Here is a 20,947-nt window from a genome sequence, read left to right as displayed (position 1 = left end):
GGGCCGAGGCAGACCTGACTGAGGACTTAGGGAGGAAGATGGGATTTTAGGTGGACTCCATAGTTAGGCATCCACGAGTTATGGGGGTGGGGAATAACAGGGTCCTTCCTACCACTAGGTAAAAAGAAAAAATTATGAATTTATGAGTGAATTTTATGAAAAAATATTTGTGGAAGGGGGAGGCATGAGCCCCAAGCTGCCTAGGAGAATATACCAAAACAGCTGGGAGATGATGGCATCTTATGAGCTGAAACAAAGCAGGACAGCCACAGCTATTTGATACAGAGGGAATGAAGTGGAAAATGAGGGACAGTTTCCATCTAGTCAAGCGTGTCAAAATAAAACCTCGTCTTTCGGTACCAGTAAGGCATGCAGTGGGTGATCACAACATCAGAATCTCAGAAGATTTGCTCAGTCATCATCTGTAGATCAGGTAGGGGTGCGGCAAAGTCAGTTTTGTCCTGTATACAACAATTAAAATAAATGTACTGGGGATTCTTTGGTTCCTACATGCGAGCCTAATTTAAACCTTTCACTTGTTTTCATTCAATTAAGCCTCATCTCCCCTCCACCCCCACCCCTGCAGATTATATTGTTCTTTTCCCCTCCTTTCCAAGCCTTATCTTGGGTCCATCTGTCACAGCTGGAATGTTTGTAGTGTAACTCTTTCAGTCAAAACCCTTTCTTTCCTGAAATAATCTGTAATTATTTCCTCTAACTACAGGATGAACTGATCCAGGGGCTGGGTTTCAGTTCTATAGGACTTGTCCAAGAAGCTATTTGTATTCATCTATCGCAGAAGATCAAATTACATGCTAATATTCTGAAAGTAACACCCCACCAGAAACCTTCCAGCGGCAGTGAAGTCTATATAAAACCAAGCCCTGGCAACTTACATATTGCCAGTTCAGACACAGTGTGGTGTTAAAAATATTTCACAGGTCATTTATGAACTGGAGAAAAGACCCTGACTTATATGGTATTGATGGCTTTGGTTTAGCCTTTTTTTTTTTTTTTTTTTTTTTGCAGCTGTAACTGACAGCTCATGTTTCTTTTCACCCCTTCCACAGGCCCAGGTAGTTTGGTGCAAGCTGCCCTTGGGTTATCTCTCTGCCTGTTGAGCATAGAAGAGACAGAATTGTTGGTACATAATGGACGATTTTTGTCCTGCTTGGAGGTGGTTGTGTTAAGTATATCTTCCCTCAAAGTTTTATGTCTAGAATTTGTCTTACTAGATCTAACTTTGTCCCAGATGTGCCCGACTTACACTAATTTCTGTTTTTATTTCGAGATGTGAGCTACAAGACCAGAGAGTGGGGTGGGGGATGGGAGGTAGAAACCACTTGATGAATAATATCAGAGTGGCTTGGTTTTCCTTTCACATCAAGATCTTTTTTTCAGGGATGGGGGACATAATCTGAGGTTGCAGAGCATATGAAATTAATTTTGAGGTTAGAGAGATGGGATGAGGGCATGATTGAAAGGTGGCCCAAATAACCATGAGTAAAGATTATTTTCTAAGAGGAAAATCAAGATGGTTAAAGCACAGAATGCGTTGAAGCTTGAATAAAACGTTAAGGATGACAAAAGCAGGTTGCTAAAATGTGGCTGGCTGGTTTAACAAAGGTTGTGAGTGGTGGTTGAGTAAGACCTGAACTCAGGTCAGATGGTCTTGAGCTTCACCTTGTGTCCTTGAGCAACAAGTTACTTCTACCCGCCCATTTTCTTATGTGTAAAATGGGATTAATGCGAGTATTATTTTAGAGTGTTTTGGGGAGAGATTGAATGAGATAACGCATATGATCTCTAAGCACAGTGTCTGGCTGGTTAGTATGTGCCACTGCTGTTGGATGATAATGATGTAATGTTGACAGATAACTAAGAGAAAACAGAATTACTCTTTTTTTTTTAAAGATTTTATTTATTTATTAGAGAGCAAGCGAGAGAGAAACAGCATGAGGGGGGAGAGGGTCAGAGGGAGAAGCAGGCTCCCCGCCGAGCTGGGAACCTGATGTGGGACTGCGATCCCAGGACTCTGGGATCACCACCTGAGCCGAAGGCAGACACCTAACTGACTGAGCCACCCAGGCACCCGAAAACAGAATTACTCTTAATCCTTTTCCTTGCTTTGCCTTTACCTTTTGTCTTAAAGAGAATATATTTGTTTTCCTTATGGAAGGAATAGCATAGACCATATAGAGATATAAAGAAGAAAACTGTGGAAAAGTAGTGACAACCCAAGTCATTTAAAATTGGGAAGGGCAGTTGTACAACCTGGTCTCTCTCTTTTTTTTTTTTTTAAGATTTATTTATTTATTTTAGAGAGCGTGCATGAGCAGGGTGAGGGGCAGAGGGAGAGGGAGAGAGAGAATCCTCAAAGCAGACTCCCCGCTGAGCATGGAGCCAGTTGCAGGGCTCCATTTTAGGGCCCCGAGATCATGACCTGAGACGAAATCAAGAGCTGGATGCCCAACTGACTGAGCCACCCAGGTGCCTCCAACCTGGTCTTTTAAGATTCTTTCTAACTTGGAGATTATTAGAAGTTGAATTGAGGAGAGAAAATCCCTATTGAATAAGTACTCAGTAAATTATGTGTTGAACAAATGGACAAACCAAATAAGTTTAGGCTCTCTAGACAGTGAACATTTTGTAGACTTTTCTGATGGTGAAGAATCTTAATTCATTTTACAACTTTTCCTTTATCCCCAACATTATAGATAACAAGTTGTTATCTGTTCTTAAGTCTAGGTTTTAGAAATATCCTTTATTCTAATAATAGTGGATTATTGACTAAATTGTTTAATATGAGTTCCAAAAATTGAATATAGAAGTGTATTATACTCTTGATTATTCTGTAACCAATATCAAAATGTTTTCTGATTTTTTTTGGGGGGGGTAATGTATTGCAATATATCTGTGGTTTTTATCCAGCTGTAAAATTGTGATGAGCAAAAGAAGTGCCAAACTTGGTCTCAAGCCCACACATGTTAGAAGCTGAGCTAAACAGTAGCTCTGTAAATGGAAATCAGTCTAGGCTATAAGTGGAGTTTAAAAAGTACCATGGGATTTGGAAAGCAGTTCTGTTCTGCCCTGGTGATATACCTTTTTGTAGTAGGACTATCATGAGACTGTTCTATCTCCCAAGAGAGTAGTCCTGAGACATTGTAAGAGATGGTGCTGATTTAAAGAGGGTGCCTTAGTTAAGATGGGAGGTCCCTAACCCTTTTTCTGAATAGCTATTTTCTTTGTGTCTGAAGGAAAGACAGATCAATTACTAGGGATGGAAGGCCTTATCCAAGAACAGAAAGGAGATGGTATATACTAGAGGCAAGAATTTATACTCTGAATCCTTTAGATAATAGACTGTAATCCCCAGTAGCCTATGATTTTTCAGTTAGGCATTTTGACCGTAGAACATTGCATAAGGATTTTGGTTCAACCTAAAGTAGATGAACAGTTGAGAACCTTTTTGTCATAGGTTTATGTCTCATTTAAGAAGTATTTAGTTGTGTACATAAAGTATTATTCCTGCATTAAAAAAAAATGTCTAATGCCTTCTTCCTTGACCATTAGACTTGCTGACTTCTTTGATGTTAGAGAAGTTAATGAGATTTCTAAACCTGTAGAACAGTAACATTTTTGTCATGTATCAGATAAATGTGCATCCTAAACTATCAGGTGCCATCTGGTTATCTGGTATGGCATGGTAGAAGGAATGATCAATTCAAGAGTAAGGCAGTGGTTTTCAAAATGTCCAGAATCCCGTGGACTCTCCATGACTTTCTCAGCAGTTCCACGAGGTCCTTACGTCTGTGTGAGGCTGTATTTTCTATACGTACTTTAACCAGTGCAACATGGCGTGACAGACTTAGTGCAGAATCATGCATGAGAATCCAGTCGCTTTCTACTAAGCTAAACATACAGAGATTTACAAAAATGGGAAATAATGCCACTTTTCTTACTACCTTTTTTTGGAGAAAATAATTTTTTTTTAATTCATAAAACACGGGGTAGTGTGTTTATTGTTGTTTTAAAGCAAACGCAATATTAAAAAGTTCTCCAGTTTTAATTTCTAGTAGAGGAAGTATTGATAGATATGGCTCACATTGACACACTGCTTAGAGTCCTCAATACTTTTTAAGACTATACAGTTATTCTGAGACCAAAAAGTGTGAAAACCACTGGAGTAAGGCATCCCTGAACTATTGATTTTTATGCTACTCCCTTTTCCCACTACCAGTCCCTCTTTTTTTTGCCAACCTATATCTGAAACTTCTTAGCCAAAAATACTTGAGAGCAGGATAGTTGAAAATTTACCTTTAAAAACAGTATTTTCTTTTTAGCGTATTTTAAAATTGGGAATATATCCTTAGGGCTTCAAATTGGGACTTTAGCATGCTGATTTTTTAAAAATTAAAATATGACCAGGAGGGGCGCCTGAGTGGCTCAGTTGTCAAGCATCTGCCTTCAGCTCGGTTCGTGATCCCAGGGTCCTGGGATCTAGCCCCATGTTGGGCTCCCTCCTCAGCAGGGAGCCTGCTTCTCTCTCCCACTTCTCCTGCTTGTGTTCCCTCTCTCGCTGTCTCTCTCTCTGTCAGATAAATAAATAAAATCTTAAAAAAAATATGACCAGGGATTTTATTACAGAACATTCTCCTCTCTATGTTCTTTTTCCCCTTTCCTTTTGGAGGTACCATTTTTAATAGCTGAATTAACTGGTCTGCTTCTCCCTTTCCCTCTGCCCCTCCCCCCCACTTGTGCTCTCTTATTCTCTTTCTCTCTCAAATAAATAAATAAAATCTTAAAAAAAAAAAAAAGAAACCAAAAATGATAAAGATACAACAAACACAGTCCTTACTATCATGGACCTTAGAAGATCTATGGTGGTAATCAAATAATCATCCAAACGATTATATAATTAAAAATCAAATTAAGTATCAGTTATAAAGAAACATGGTTAAATAAGACCGCTAACAAAATAACTTGAGATTTTCTGGAGGGTAGAAGAGCTTCCCCGGGAAGGTTATATCTATATAGGAAGCAAAAAGATGAGTAGAAGGGACCAGAAAAAGGATGATAGTGTGTGAGTGCACATGCATGTTTGTGTGTGTTGGGGTATGTAGCACCCTGTGGCAGAGGGTAGCATTTAAGGAAAAAGGCACAACTTCTCAGCTTCCACAGAAATCCTGTGGCTAGGGGAAGCATGGTGTCCTGCGGATTGATGACTAGTCAAAGGTTTAATTTGTAAACATTATTTCTTGTAATAAAGAATTAGTATAACCAAACTCACCATATTCCCAAAATTTTGCAGGAATTATTGAAATGGAAAAGTTCTTTGTTGTAGTCCTTTGACTTGGAAAAATTGAGCTTTTGCTAATGTAGTTTCAGGGCAGTATCAACCTTAAATTTATATCAGGTAACTACTTTCTTTCATTTGTATACTTTGATATACTACAAACTTACATGATTTCTTGCTGTCTTGGTTGTATGTATCCTTTGTTAAATTTGAGGTTTGTGTAAGAATGCATTGCTTTGCCATAGATGGGGGATAAGTAGGTATTTTTTTTTGTTTGTTTGTTTAAGGATTTTATTTATTTTATTTGACAGAGAAAGACAGTGAGAGAGGGAACGCAAGCAGGGGGAGTGAGAGAGGGAGAAGCAGGCTTCCCGCTGAGCAGGGAGCCCGACAGGGGCTCAATCCCAGGACCCCCGGAATCATAACCTGAGCCGAAGGCAGACGCTCAATGACTGAGCCGACAGGCGCCCCTGGTTTTTTGTTGTTGTTGTTGGTCCCCTTTTGGGCTGTGTGATAATGCTCCACTTTTAATTTCTTTTAAAGGAGAAGTAAGGTTCAAACACAGTAATTTGGCTTGAATTATTCAGTCACTTAATCTTTAACATCATGTTACAACAGTTTATTCATGCTTCTCAGAGTTTTTAAATTTAGTGCCAATTTTGCATTTCATAGGCTAAGATAAAATTCGAACTTAAAATTCTTTGAGAATGCTTAGCCTTATAGCTGAGAATTTTTCATGTCCCTATTGAGTTCTCTGTAAGAGGGTAGTCACCTTAGAGTGGCCACCAGTAGGAAGTAAATCTGATTAACTCCTTAAGATGATTTGTTTAGATCTGTGTAAAGGGTATATGTTTAAATTTAGCAAGAAATAAGGCGACATATGTGAGGGGGATTTGTAAGAAAGGCCTTGAATGGCAGTTTGAAGATAGTATGCTTAATTTAATTTGTCATCCTACAGTTAAAATTTTTTGTTTTACTTTTATCTATTTTTCCTCCACAGTTGTACAATGGTAGATGGAGTGATGATTCTTCCTGTGCTGATGATGATTGCTTTCCCTTCCCCTAGTATGGAAGGTAAGTGGCTCACTGGGTATTGTTTGGCTCTCTGTAAACTAGTTTATTCTTAATACTATCATACTTAATACTCCTCCGTTCTCCCCCTTTGTTAAGACTTTATTTTTTTAAAGTTATGTTTTAGGTTCACAGCAAAATTGAGAGGAAGGTATAGAGAGTTCTCGTACCCCTTGCCCCCACACATGCAGAACCTCCCCCATTGCCATCATCCCCCACCAAAGTGGTACATTTGTTATGATTGATGGACCTACATTGACACATCATTATCACCCAAGTCCATAGTTTGCATCTCTTGGTGTTATGCATTCTGTCGGTTTGGACAGATGTATAATGACATGTATCCACCATTATAGTATCATACAGAGTATCTCATTGTCCTGAACATCCTCTGTGCTTCACGTGTTTATCCCTTCCCTCCACCCTCCTTGACACTAGCAACCATTGATCTTTTTGCTGCCTCCATAGTTTTGTGTTTCCTAGAAAGACATATAGTTGGAATCATGCATTATGTAGTCTTTTTGGATTGGCTTCTTTCATTTATTAATAGGCACTTAAGGTTTCTCCGTGTCTTTTCATGGGTCGATGGCTCATTTCTTTTAGCACTGAATAATATTTCATTGTCTGGATGTACCACAATTTATCCATTGACCTACTGAAGGGACATACCGGATGCTTCCAGGTTTTGGCAGTTATGAATAAAGTTGCTACAAACATCCATGCGCAGGTTGTGTGTGGACATGTTTTCAGCTCCTTTGGGTAAACAGTAAGGCTTGTGATTACTGGGTTTTATGGTAGAGTATGTTTAGTTTTTTAAGAAGCCTCTCCATTGTCTTCCAAAGTGGCTGTACCATTTGCATTTCCACCAACAATGAATTAGAGTTCCTGTCGCTCCACATCCTCACCAGCATGTGCTGTTGTCAGTGTTCTGGGTGTTGGCCACTCTCATAGTGTGTAGTGGTGTCTCCTTGTTGTTTTATTTTGCATTTTCCTGATGACATGTGATGTGGAACATCTTTTCATATGCTTATTTGCCATCTGTATATCTTCTTTGGTGAGGTGTGTCTGTTAAGATCTTTGGCCGATTTTTTAATCAGGTTGTTGTGTTTGCTTATTTTTGAGTTTTAAGAGTTCTTTGTATATTTTGAATAACAGTCCTTTATCACATGAGTATTTTGTACATACATTCTCCCATTCTGTGACTTGCCTTTTCATTCTCTTTTGTTGTCTTTCACAGAGCAGAAGTTTTTAATTTTAATGAAGTCCAGCTTATTAATTATTTCTTTCATGAATTGTGCCTCTAAAAATTTATTGCTGTACCCAAGGTCATCTGGGTTTTCTCCTATGCTATCTAATATTATATGACATAATATTATGTAATGGGCTTTACATTAAGTTTCTAGTGGACAGTAATGTTGTAACCATTTAGGTATCCACAGTCTAGATTCTGCTCTACGCAGTATTGTTAAAAACATTTCAATAATGCTGCAGGCTTTTCGTGCCAAGAAGATATAAAATAAGGATCCTATGTGGTAAGTTTAAAAGAATTGGAGGTGTTTAAACCAGAGGAGGGGTTGAGTCCTAAGTTGTAGGGATTAATAAGGATTTAGTTGGAAAAAATTGATGGGTTAATATTTCTCACCTGGGGGCTATTTTCCCCCCCAAGGCATATTTGACAATATCTGGAGACATAACAGGCACGTTTCTAGGATTTTTTCTCCGCTGTGTAATTGCTAAACACTATGATAACTAGAAAAAAAAATCTACAGAAGGTGGTGGAATAAAGTCCCTCCAAATTCCCTTCCCTTCCCTTCCCTAGGTATAGTATCAGTTCTCTATGGTATGAAGCAGTTCCTTTTGGTTTCATTTGATATCATGGGTGGAACTGTGGTTGTGAGCATGATTGAAAAGAAAGAGTGGAAGACCAATTGAGGTGGCAATACGGTATGAACAGAGATGGAGAAGTCGAGAGAGAATGGAGAAGAGAGAAGGGGAAAAGGGCATTTATGAATCAATATTAGCAACTCTGCCATTGGTTGTTTTTTCCTGCTTTTAGCTCTTAAGCTGCGCAAAGAATCCAGCAAATGACCCTCTAATGTCACAGCGAAGATAGGTAATGGAACAAGTCCGTCTGGCTGAAGTGGAAATGGATTGCCACTGAAGTTTTGCTATTTAATATACCACCACCACTAGGATGTTTACAAGGAAGGAAAAGGGCACATCATCCTGTAGTTGCAATAGCTTTTTTTTTTTCTCTTCAACCAGAATATTCCGTGAGTGCTATGGCCTACAGTGCTCTAATCATAATAACAGTTGCCTTAGTCCTGTCTTCCCTCCATGACTCAACTCCTTGTTAACTGTCAATAGCATATTCTATGAAAAGACTCTTTGTTTTTGTATATTTACTAGGAATTAAAAAAACACACTGAGAACCCCTAATTGTAATGCACTCTAATATATTCAACATTAGTCATAAAGCAAATGTTAAGTACAAAATGCTTAACCAAAAGAGGTAAATAATAGGGTAGTTAACTAAAATCTTTATACTAGCCCCATACATTGTCTAGTGCAGACCTTTAGACCAAGTTTAAAAGGAAAGAGACCCGGGGCGCCTGGGTGGCTCAGTCGTTAAGCGCCTGCTTTCGGCTCAGGTCATGATCCCAGGGTCCCAGGATTGAGCCCCGCATCGGGCTCCCTGCTCAGCGGGAAGCCTGCTTCTCCCTCTCCCACTCCCCCTGCTTGTGTTCCCTCTCTCGCTGTGTCTCTGTTTGTCAAATAAATAAATAAAATCTTTAAAAAATAAATAAAAGGAAATAGACCCATGTTTGATGTTTGCAGAATAGCTGTGGCACCTTATTGATTGTGCTTCAGTGAAGCTAGATGGCATTACTGGGGCATAAATAAGAAAGCTATAGAGATTTAGTTCCAATATATTTTGTTGGGTAGTGTACTCTTTTTAGCTCATTGGGGGAAAAAGAAGAAAAAACAAGCAAAACTTCTTCCCCTTTGTCTCCCACATTATTCCCAAGTGTGTTCTTAAATATTGATTAGAAATAGTGTTAACACTTCAAATAATAGGTCCCAAACATTGATTTTGATAGGGTTTGGTTAGTATGAGTGTGCTTTAGAACATCTCTCAAGTTGTATGGAATCCTAAATACTCTAGGGGAAAAAAGACCAAATAAGCTTGGAAAATATTGCTTACTATAAGTACCTCTGATGATTATAGGTACTATTTATTGAGTGGCTAATATGTGCCAAATGTTGAGCTGTTTTATATGTGTTATTTCCCATAATCCTCATGATTACCCTCATGAGATAGGTTTTTGGGGGATGTGCCTTTGAATTGTTTAAAACTCTTGCTTACGGGGGCGCCTGGGTGGCTCAGTTGTTAAGTGTCTGCCTTTGGCACAGGTCATGATCCCAGGGTCCTGGGATCGAGCCCCACATTGGGCTCCCTGCTCTGTGGGGAGTCTGCTTCTCCCTCTCCCACTCCCCCTGCTTGTGTTCCCTCTCTGTGTCTCTCTCTCTGTCAAATAAATAAAATCTTAAAAAAAAAAAAAAACAACTCTTGCTTACGTTAACACAACCAACAAAAGGTGTAATGTACTTTAAGGAATGGTGTTCAAGAGTTTCAGTCATTATCGGTCTTCTTCAGAATTTGGCTTTTTTTTTTTTTTTTTTTTTTTGGTCCTTAAATTAGCTACATCCACTTTCACATTATATCTGGTGCCTGCTAGAATCCGGCTCAGTCCAGTGTGTTTGAGAGCTGAGATGAGAGCTTGTAATAGCAAATGATCAGGCTCCTTCACCTGGGTTTGTGTTTTTTATTTCTCATCTCTCATACCAGTATTCATTTTTCATGTTCATTATACATACAACTGTAGCTGCAGGAAGAGTTTTATTTGCTCTTACCGAGAAGAGCACTTGAGGCCTAATTATCTGTATATCCTTCCTTTCCCTTCCCATTAATAAAACTAATCATGCTCTAATACTACGATTATGCCACTGGGGAAAAGTCCATTTTTGTTCCAGAACCTCCATGTTTGGCTTTCCCTTTATCCCTGAGAGCATTTGCTGGTGACGTCCATGACACAAATACTTAAAATGGAATATTGCTTCAGTAATATTTCTAAGCTAAGATGACCCACATTTTATCAAATTTCCTAGCCATAGTTTTGATTTTATTACAGCAACAAGGGCTGGACTTTTACAGAGTTTTGTTGTAAGAGGTTTTGGCCTGTCCTAGAGAAGATTGCTAAGTTCTAAATTATTTTGTGGGCTGACTTGATTTTACTGTTTCCGAAGCCATTGCCGCTCAGACTTTCCAGCCCAATTACCCAATGAAGGGGATAACGTCAATAGACTTTTTGTTAGGGTCTACAAAGGTGCCCCTCTTTGCCACTGTGGGAGAAGAATAGAATAAGCCTTTCTTTGAATTTCTCATTATTGAAGATTCAGGAAGTTCTTGAAGGGGTGAATGAATGTACGAGAAATGTCTGTATTAAGTTGGTTGCTCTCATTTCTCATTACTATAATTTATCCCTTTTGTTCAGAATAAAATCATTTTCACGGATACATCATCAAATGAGAGACTTTTTGGGGAGAGAGATGAGATATAGTGAGCTGTTTGCCACTCACTCCTAGGACCTAAACTGTAAATATCTGATGAAGCGACATACTTTTAAGATACTGCTTCTTTGTTGTTAGATTTTCTTATCTAACAGAATGATGGTGTATTAGTTGATGTAAGGTGAACTATGACAAAGCCGCCTTTGAGCTTTTGCTTCTTGGGAAATGTTTGTTTCGGCTGTGGGTAGTTAAAACTAAAGCCACATCCAATTTTTTTTTTTCAGTGAACATTTAAAAACATATATTCAGTGCATTTATATGAAAGGAGGGTAGTAGCAGTAGGGTGTGGAGAAGACTCTAAAAATTCAATCTAAGTCAAATATTGAACAGATGTGAAAACAAACCCAAAATCCAAGGTCGTTAAATGATTTCCTTGTGGTCAACAGTGAGAGGGCAGTGCTGTAGCTTCTGGGCTTCTCTTTTATGAAGACAGGTCTCAAGAATGAGAAGATGAATGCCATCGCCTCTTTATGGAAAAGCTAGTGAAGCAGGAGATTTGTAGGTGTGTCACATATGCGACTTTTGCTCTCAGAAAGGAACACTAAGGAAAACAAGACACAATAAAGAATTACTTTGTAACTCCCCAAACACTATTACCCGGCCTCCTCGGAACTTCCTTCTGCAGCCTAGCATGACCTCAGGCCAGCTTCCACAGATAATGATTATACGGCATAGTCATAATTACTCAGAACTCATGTCAATTCCAAGATCCTGTAAGACACAGAGCGGAGTGACTTTCAAACTTTTCACTGTGACTCACAGTAAGAAACATTTTACAGTTGGACCCAGTGCATCTACATTTAGAAACATTTTAGAGTAGGACCCACACACATCTGAAACAAAAAAACTCATGAAGAAAACAGCAGTTACTCTTACTATGTTTAATGTACCCCCATCTCTTTCTCTCTCTTTTGTTCCATTCTATTCGGCTCTATTTTATTATTTTATTTAAAAAGAAAGAAAGAGACCTTGTCTTGAACCACTACATCGATCTCCCTACCCAGGAATGGGTCGTGACCCACGGTTTAAAAAAGGTGACTCCAGTCTGCTCCTGAGAGCTCACTGCCCGGAAATCCCTGCTGCCCCCAGGTCAAAGCTCTGACAACTGCCCTGTGTATTCTGCAGCAGAGCTGGCCCCGAGCCCTTTATTTTTTCACAAGTTCATGAAGCCTGACCATCCTCTCTTGCTCTAAGCCAGTGGTTTGACAGGAATAGGGAAGTTTACATTTGTGCCTCCTCGGCCTCGGTCATAACACTGGAACAGCTGCTGCCTGATTCTAATCAGCTGAATCTGAGCTCTGCAGACTGCCGGGGGGGGGGGGGGGGTCCTAGATCCACGGTAATGCGGCATCTAATTCTTTGTTATGGGTTAGAGCAGAGCTCGGACTTTCTGAGGATAGGACACTGGGGGGATGTGGGAAGGAGGAGGAATCGGAGGAAGAATGAAATCTCTCTTGGGAAGGCAGTGGTGAAAATCACCTGAAACAGAACAAAACAAACAAAACCCCCACCTCTGCCTGGAACTGAATGGTGATTTGGAATGGGAGTGGCCTTTTTTGTTTGTTTTGCTTATTTTGCCGCATTTATTTCCTCTTCTAAATGCGGGTACCCGCACCAAGCCAGTTTGGATGGATCCATTCAGGAAAGTTGTAAAGAATGGGTGGGTGGGGGGTGCGGAAAGATACCCACAGTCCGGCTGGGAATCAGACTCCTCTGCTGTGTATATTGTACTGCCCGTTGCCATGCTGAGTCACCCACAGTCACGGCTTCTCTTCACCTTTAACACCATGTCCTAGTTCGTAGGCTTCATGGTATCAGTTTTGCAAAGCGTTAGGGTGAATTTTTGGTAGGTAAATGATGTTGCTAGTTGAAGAGTGTCTTCTGAAGGGAACCTCTGGGCCGTGCATTGGAATCAGGCCTTTCTCAGGAGAGAGACAAAGGCAAACACTGTCACGAGCCATCGTCATCTGCTTTCCTGTGTGTCTGTGTGCATGTGTTCCCTCACTTGTCGGGCTGTTCCCCCAGTGGCACGATGGAGACAAGTGATAGGATGGTTGTGAGGAGTTTGTGGGGAAAACGTGCAAAGTGAGGCCCAGAGTGGAGTGTTCATTTTATCCCCAGTGTCTACGACAGTGCCTGGCACGTAGTTGGTGCTCAATGAATATTTGACGAATGAATGAATAGATAATGTTGGCTACAATTATAGTTATTATAATATAGAAAAGATAACATAAGAGGGACTGATCTGGGCTGAGGAGATAAGAGCACATCTTTCAAAGAATTTATTCTACTTTGGGAAAAGAGAGTCAGTTACAGCACAACCTTACAATCTTGGATACGGTAGCGCAAGTGCACCGCTAGGCACGGACGATGTCAGTGTAACTAGAAGTGGTTCCTGCTGGCAAGGAGTCCCCGTCTGGTTGCAGGAGGCAAAGGTTATAGCCCAGCACTGGGGATATGAACAGGAAGGGCCTCCATATCACACTGGGCTGGGATTGGAGACAGTAGTCCAGGGAGCTGGGGTTTGGCAGGATCGACGGGGACTAGGGCAACAAAGGAAGGACTGAGAAGGACTTCTTGCCCAGGGAAGGGCCTCACCCAGAGAAGTTGTGGGGGTGGGGGACAGACGACACCACCTGGGCAGTTCCAACATGGCCAGGGCAGTCTTGAGAAGGGATCTGGGTTGGGAGTAGAGGTCCTGCTGGCCTGGCAGGGCCTGGGGCCCTGAGCCAGTTGTCTCCTATCCGGAGGGCAGTGAGAGCTATTGTAAGGTTACGGAGGGGCAGTTTGTTTTCAAAGAGTTGTATGGTGGAAGTGGATCACAGGGTATGGCGACGTGAGAGGTAAACGGATGAGGAAAACCAGTCCTGCGGTGTTGGTGTTGTGGGGGCCAGGCCCGCATGCTGTATTTTGGGAGGTATCCCAACTAGAGCAACTTCATGGTGGCGAGCAAAACAAAAAGAGAACCTTTGTTCAAAGAGGAGACCTTTGTTATTATTACTCACATATAACAGCCACTGGAGGGGCACACGATAAGCTAATAATAATGCCACTGCTACTTTTATTAGGAAAACAGAAGCCTGAGCTGCTGACTTTTCTAGCAACTTTTGTAGGACATTTAAGTCCCTCTCGCCGGCCCTTTGTTCCTGTGTTGCCATGGAGTGTCAATAACCCGGCTCAGAATAACCCAGGCAGTGACATGCGAGGTGCAGCTTGCTTGCTGGCCTGGTGGCTGGCCAGGTTATACTGTTTTCATTGCTCCCATCTTGGGAGGAGCACTGAGCAGCTGGTTGCCCTGGCAGCTATGAAAGGTGGATGTCTCTCGGCTGCCTGGAGTTGGAAATGCAACCCAGACTTGCCTGCCTACTGAGCATGTGCAGCGCCTGATGCAGCTGATAGCGACTGAAAATAGCCCACTGAGCACCTGTCCCTTGTACACCAGCCCCTGGCCGACTGCCATTTAGGACAGCGTGGGGACTCAACTTGGTGGATAGGTGAGGGGCTGCTTCATTTTAATGGTTCTTAGGAAGATCTTGAGAACCTTTGGCCCTGGCTTAAAGGGACAGTAAGAAAGTAGCAGCCTCTTCTGAGCAGTTCCCTTTGGCACTTCTGCCATTAGTGGGTGGTCACAGTGGCTGCATACTTAGAGCATGTGCTGAAGACTCCATGCAGTTCTCTTCGCTCGGCCAGACTGTGGTCCAGTAGACTGAGGGTATACGTTTTCTCCTGGAGGTAGTAGCTTTCCTGAAAAACTCCTGGAAGGTAGCCACCCATGGTTTACATTGCCTCAGTTTTAGGATGGGGAGGCATCGGCTTAAACTATTTTGTTTGATTTTCTGCCTGTTCTTTAATCCCCCATGATTGTCAGTAGATCACCTCTACAAGGTGTCTCATTGCGAGATTCTCCTTTCTCAGCAGTCCAAATGTGGGCATAGAATAGAATCACAGCAGGGTTACGGGGCTGTCTGTTCCCCTTTGGGACTCCTTCCATTGCCTTCTGGGCTTTCATCTCTTCAGCGGGCTTGCCATTGTTGGGCACGGTTGGCATGCCAGTGTGGATGGAAGCGGGCTCTGGAAGGAAATGCTTCTGAAATGACTGGTGGTATTAAAGCTACTATTTAAAAGTGACCCTTCGTAGATACTTGGGTTATCTTTAGGCTGTCAGTGCCCTGCAGCTACAGGAGCCAATGGCAATCTGTGGAAACTCTGGCCTGGTGCTTTCGCCTTAGTTTGTGTTTAGATATCTTGCTCCCCAGCCAGAGGCCTCGTGACACATCTCAGATTTAGCTGCCTTTCTTCTGCCAAGGTCCGAGGTGATTGTGGAAGCTGGAAATGGTGTGCTGTGCCACAGAGATTGGTGGGGGTGGAGCATGGGGGAGGGAACGAGTGTTTGCAAAGCCAGTTCTGGTTCACAGCAATCTCAAAAAAATGCTTTTGGTTTCCACTTTGAGTGTAGGCACCTGGAGCCTTTCTTTGGGCTCAGGGGTAAAAAAGAATAAGCTCAAAATGACCCGGACTCACCTATGTCATGGTGACTCTAGGACCCTTTAGTGTATGACGAATCAGCCAATCTTCTTAAGTGTTGAATTTGGGAATTAGTGAATTCTTGTGGACCATATTAATTACACTGATAGGGGAAAGAAGACATACAAAGCAAAGATCAAGTTAAAGGCTGGAATACAGATGCACAAGGCATGTATTCATGGGATTGAAGGCATGGGATGCTTCTGGTAATTAACCTTGCATTGGTGTTCTGGGCCTGGTAGAGCCTTAGGATGTGAGTTGGCAGATTAGGGCACAGGGAAGTAGCAGTATTCAGAGGTTTGATCGGTGCCCTCGTTTTTCACTCTTGGATATCTTAATCTCTTGGGCTTCATCCAGGCTGGGAGCAAATAGTCTAGCAAGCACCTTATTCCCTCTGTGCTTTTTTTCTGGGGGGGGGGGTAGAGTAGGGAGCTAGAGAGGGGGAATTTAACTAATTCTGGACATTTTTACCTTTGGCTTTGGGTGCTGCAATGCCTAGAGACTGGGATCCTAAGACTGTTGTCCAACAAATTGTAGCCCTGCCCATCTTCTGAAGGATTTATCTCTGTGGTTTGAAAGCTTCCAGAAAGGGTGTGGGGGTGTGGTGGTGATTTGCTGCCGGTAAGTAGAGGAAAGATTGGCAACCCTGAAGGCCCGATTACTGGTAGGGCACAGAAGGGCAGATAGAGGGGGGGAGCCTTGCGCCGAAGCCGCCCTATAGTTCCTTCTCCACTGTCCTATCCCATGTGGAGCCCTTGGTTAAGGTTTCCTAACACCAGAATTTTCCGTACAGAGCCTGGCTAGGAAACCCTCACTGGAGCAAGGCATGCACTCCCTTGTTAGCCGGTGGAGCGCTGAGAGACAACCCACATGAGTCAGGCACACCTCTTCCCACACTGTGAACAGAGCTTCCAGCCTCAACATTGAATAGATGGGACTACATCGCTGGTTCTCTTCAAAGCTCAACCAGGAATGGCTTCCCTGAAATGTTTATTATAATTCACCAGGTCTTTTTCTCTTCACCCTCAGGCTGTGGTACTCTCTCTTACTCTTCCTGTAAGCAGAGCTTCGCTCAGACCCGGGCATTGTCAATATATGGGGTGGGGATATTCCCTGGTCTTTAAAGGAATTCCTTAGTAGGTGATTTCCATTAGGCCTTGTAACCATTTATTTCTCTGAAGCAGAGAGTCACGAAGTTTGAAGACACAATGAAGAAAGGGGTCATTATTTTCCCCCTATTAAAGAGTTGCTTCATAGACATGGTGCAAGTGTTAAAGCCGTGTCTTCGCTACATTCTGGGAACCATAAAAAGCACGGAAAAGACAGACCAATATTGTCTTAGGTCAGTACCCCACAGTGTTCTTTAACTTGTTAGTCACTTAAACACAGACCAGGTTTTTGGCTTTGAAATCGAAGGTGCGGCTGCTGCAATAGGGCTTAATTTACAGGGATTATTTCAGAGACAAGGAGTCAGCCCAGACACAAAATAAACAGATGGCACTTTTTTTTCCCCCCTCTCAGCTTCAGCAGTTCAAATGCAGGATGACTTGGGAATCCTTATCACCTTCAGCAAAGCAAGAAGGGGAAAATGATGTAATTCACTCTTCCCCACTCCCTGCTGAAAACGCCATTACTTTCACCGAGAGGAGGAACATGGCAGCAAATACCAGGGGGCATCTTTCTCACTGCCGAGCAGGCAAGTCCTGCATGACTTCCCTCACACGGCAGGAGTCAGGGCGCTTATGACGTGTCCATCGTTCTGGTCACCTTCGCATTGTAGTAGCCCAAAGTCCTCACATCAGCCATCCAAGGAAAGACCATCCAGAAAAGCCCTGCTGTTCTATTAATGTATTAAGTAATTCCTTGTTTTAGGGATGCTTGTATTTTACCTCTTTCTTCTTACAGACAAACAGGCAAACAGAACACCTACTGCACCACAACAAGTATTAATTTTCTACACTTGTAAGCCGGAGTAGGTGAACAGATGTGACTCTATGGCGAGCTCCACTAGGAAGAAGTGGTTTGCACAGACATGCTGGCTCAGTGACTAAGCCTTGCCTTAAGATCTCTGCTGACATTTAAAGACTTTATAGGCTCAGTCTGCTCTGAAAACCAGCATCATGTCTCTTGCCACTTCTAAATCCTTTCTGTGAAGAGAAAATTCATTCTGAAGCAAATACTCATCAGGCTTGTACTCCTGTCAATTACTGAGGCAGGTGGGGGTATGTAACAGGGAGCAGAATAGGCTCAGTTCCTACCCTCATGGTGCTCCTAGTCTGGAGGAAAGACCTGGACATTCAGTAGCCAGACAGACACATGCATGGGAGTGTAGGCAGGTGGTTCCTACTTTAAATCTGAGGGTATGAACAAAGGCTTCTCCGAAGGGAAGGCAGATGATAACTAGGTAAATGGGGTGTCGGCAGGGAGGGAGTGAAGCCTTACCCGTGGAGGAAATTCCATACCTAAAGGACCTGACATCCTAGAGCAAGAGAGGCCTTCCAAAAATGGAGGGGTGATGAGGGGAGCCTAAAGAGGTAGAGATCGGCTCCACCAGGACTTCTGGCCCCATGAACCACCCCGTCTGTATTTCAAGAATCATGGCAGGCAGAGAGGACTACATCTGAATGGGGATGCCGTTTGCTCAGTTCCAGAACACTGGAGGAAGGGCACATTTGTAGCCATCATCAGTTCAAAATCTTGGGAATCCTGAAATCATTTTTTGTTGTTGTTATTCTAATTTATATGTGATCCTGTTTGATCTTTCTTAACTCCTGGAATATGTTTTCTTCTTGGCTTTACAACTTTGCCAAGTATTGCTTTCTCTGATCAGGGGGAAAAAAAGTGATTTGGGTTCCCTAAATGGGTGTTTTATAATTAGTATTTAGGCTCCTGGTGTACTGTATTCCCGAGCATATAGCTTGCCTTCTTGCCAGACCATCAAATGCCCTTCACGAGGCGTTCCAGACTGACCTTTGTGTTTCTGTCTTAGGAGCAGGCTTCTGGCAGTGATACCTGGCATTGCAAAATCCATCACTGAGCCTTTGTTTAATGCCAGAGATCTCAAATGCTTTCCGATTCTGGAGAAGTGCCAAGCTGCACTCTTGGATTAGGAGGCGATGGAAGGACTCCCATATCTATAAGCCTAATATAAGCTGTCATTTCAAATGAATGAATCATTTATGCTGTTGGAAGGAGTCCAGGGATGTTTGGGGTTCCTTTTTTTTTAGCCTATAAAATTCTGAGCTATACGACTTTTATAAGAATAGTCTAATCACCACATTGTTATTTGTGCTACTTTGAGGTGAGTTCTAAGAAAATCAGTCTGTTTCTTTTGCTGACCTCTGGGGTCATAGCTGCACGCTGGTTTACTTGTAGCGTTTTCTCATTTGTCTTTTGTGTCAGACTTTAGTGGGAGATACGAGGTTTTGTGCACCATTTAGAATGATAATCAGTTTAAATGCTTTAAAGTATTATGGAGTGCATGACTGAGAACGTTGAGGATAAGCCCATAGTGTTGTGCTTCAATTTGTCAAGTCCCACTTGGCTCAGGTTGTGATCCCAGAATCCTGGGATCAAGCCCCGTGTTCAGCTCCCTGCTGAGCAGGGAGTCTGCTTCTCCTGCTCCCCCTGCTTGTGTGCTTTCTCTCTCCGTCAAATAAATAAATAAAATCTTAAAAAATAAATAAATAAAATAAAACATAAATGTAAATACTTTTACTCTGAGGTACAAGATCATCCCAAACTGTGAACATTCTTTAAAAAAAGTCCACAATACTCTTTGCCCTGCGTCTTCCTGTGACTGTCTACGGTTAGGCTACCAGAGTAGGTGTGTCCAGATGATGAGCTGAGTATCGCCCAGAACAAGCAGGATCTTTGAAAAGATTTGGGATTCTGAGCCTGGGCCTCTGGTTTTGGAGCCTGCCCCCAGTCCTCCCAGGATTGGCTGGGAGTCGAGGACTCCCTGCTGCTCCCAGTCAGGCCCGGGCTGCGAGTGTGTTCACAGGGACCTGGTTCTGGTGATACAAAGGGCACGCAGTGCCAGCCATAACACTGAGTAATGCTGGGAGGTGCCTTTTAGAACAAACAATGTGGGTGAGCTTTGCAGACAGGGAATACCTCTGGCTTGACATTTAAATTACTGAATTATTTAAATGAATGTCAATTAGGTGGCGTATACTGGCTGCCTTCTGCCAGGGCACTTCCTAGTTATTTGCACAGGCAGAGTGTAAAGTACTTCATATCAGATGTGGCACTTCCTGTCTGTCCTGTTGAAAATCAGTCACAGAAGGTGTTTATCCATGTCTTGGTGTGTCTCGATGTATACAGTATACCTATCACTGTCTGAGAGATTAGAGGTCCAGACTCTTACCTGTGGCCCTAGAAGGGATTTTTGTGCTCACTCTTGGATCCTGTGCGCCACCCCCGCCCCCCTCCAACGCACTCCAGATAAAATATCACAGGCTCACACATGTTACAGTTATTCCTAAATTTTGACGAGACTAAAACAGTGAGTCATGGGCATTTTGGGGCCTGCTGTGTTCTTAGAATTGTGGATATTAAGATATGAAAATGCTACTACCTTGCTTTTAACCTTCTTTGTTGAATCAGTAATCCTAGCTCAGAAATCTTTTTGGCATCTCTTCGACTAATCCACTCTGTTGGATGAAGCTGCCAAAGTGGCATTTAACTAATGTGTGTGTGCATGCAGGCATGTCGTGGGACATGTGGTCATTTTTATAGACTTATGAATTCAGGGTCTTCATTTATACTTGGTGGTATATAAAGAATAGATTCATGAAGGGCTCTGCTAATTAGTTACATGGAAATATACAAATTAAGAAGATTAAATGTTGGTGAGAAGCACAACTGGAAGTGAAGCTGGTGAAGGCTTTGTACTTTTCCCATTAGCTAACTGCTGGACTGAGCTCATGGTTCTTCATAGCAGAAATTAAGTTAATTACCATGTATCATTAACAACCGTCTTTCTTCCCCTTTTTTCTTTTTCTGGATTGTGGAGGAGAGGCTCTGAAAACTCTAGTTTTTGACACCTTAAGAAGAATGACCTATTTAAAGGTAGTCAACCCCAGGCCACTTGTGTACAACTAGTGAAGGGATATAAAGATTCAGGGAGAGTATTTAATAAATGAATGAATCCCTTTGACTTACTTTATGATCCCCACAGGATAAGATCTGATTACAGTTTATAACCCGTGATGCCTGTGTGCACTGCAGAGTTGGGTATAGTGAGTTGACTTTTACTAAAGATGGTATTTACTTGAGGCTGCTCAATTCTGGCAAAATTCTTTAGGTTACATTCCAGACATCTGTCAGACCATCCCCACATCCTGTCAAAAAATAGGAACCTTGGAAGGGCAGTCCACATCTTATGAATATGGAGCTAGAGTTCAGTTCGGGCTCTTATTT

At 42.2% G+C, this 20,947-nt stretch overlaps 1 protein-coding gene across 6 annotated transcripts in view; it reads left to right on the top strand.

Annotated features, from left to right (window-relative positions):
• The window catches only part of ACVR1 (activin A receptor type 1), a 123,515-nt gene that overhangs the window by 59,365 nt on the left and 43,203 nt on the right, over positions 1-20,947 (top strand). For all 6 annotated transcript variants that reach the window (XM_027589992.1, XM_027589989.1, XM_027589993.2 and 3 more), the window contains one exon: positions 6,297-6,370. In XM_027589992.1, coding sequence (XP_027445793.1) covers positions 6,304-6,370 — 67 coding nt within the window. In that variant the 5' untranslated portion in view covers positions 6,297-6,303. The remainder of the gene's footprint in view (positions 1-6,296; positions 6,371-20,947) is intronic.

Source organism: Zalophus californianus, chromosome 3, assembly GCF_009762305.2.
Source record: "Zalophus californianus isolate mZalCal1 chromosome 3, mZalCal1.pri.v2, whole genome shotgun sequence".
In the NCBI taxonomy this organism is placed as follows: domain Eukaryota; kingdom Metazoa; phylum Chordata; class Mammalia; order Carnivora; family Otariidae; genus Zalophus; species Zalophus californianus.
This window is presented reverse-complemented; position numbering and strand designations above follow the sequence as displayed.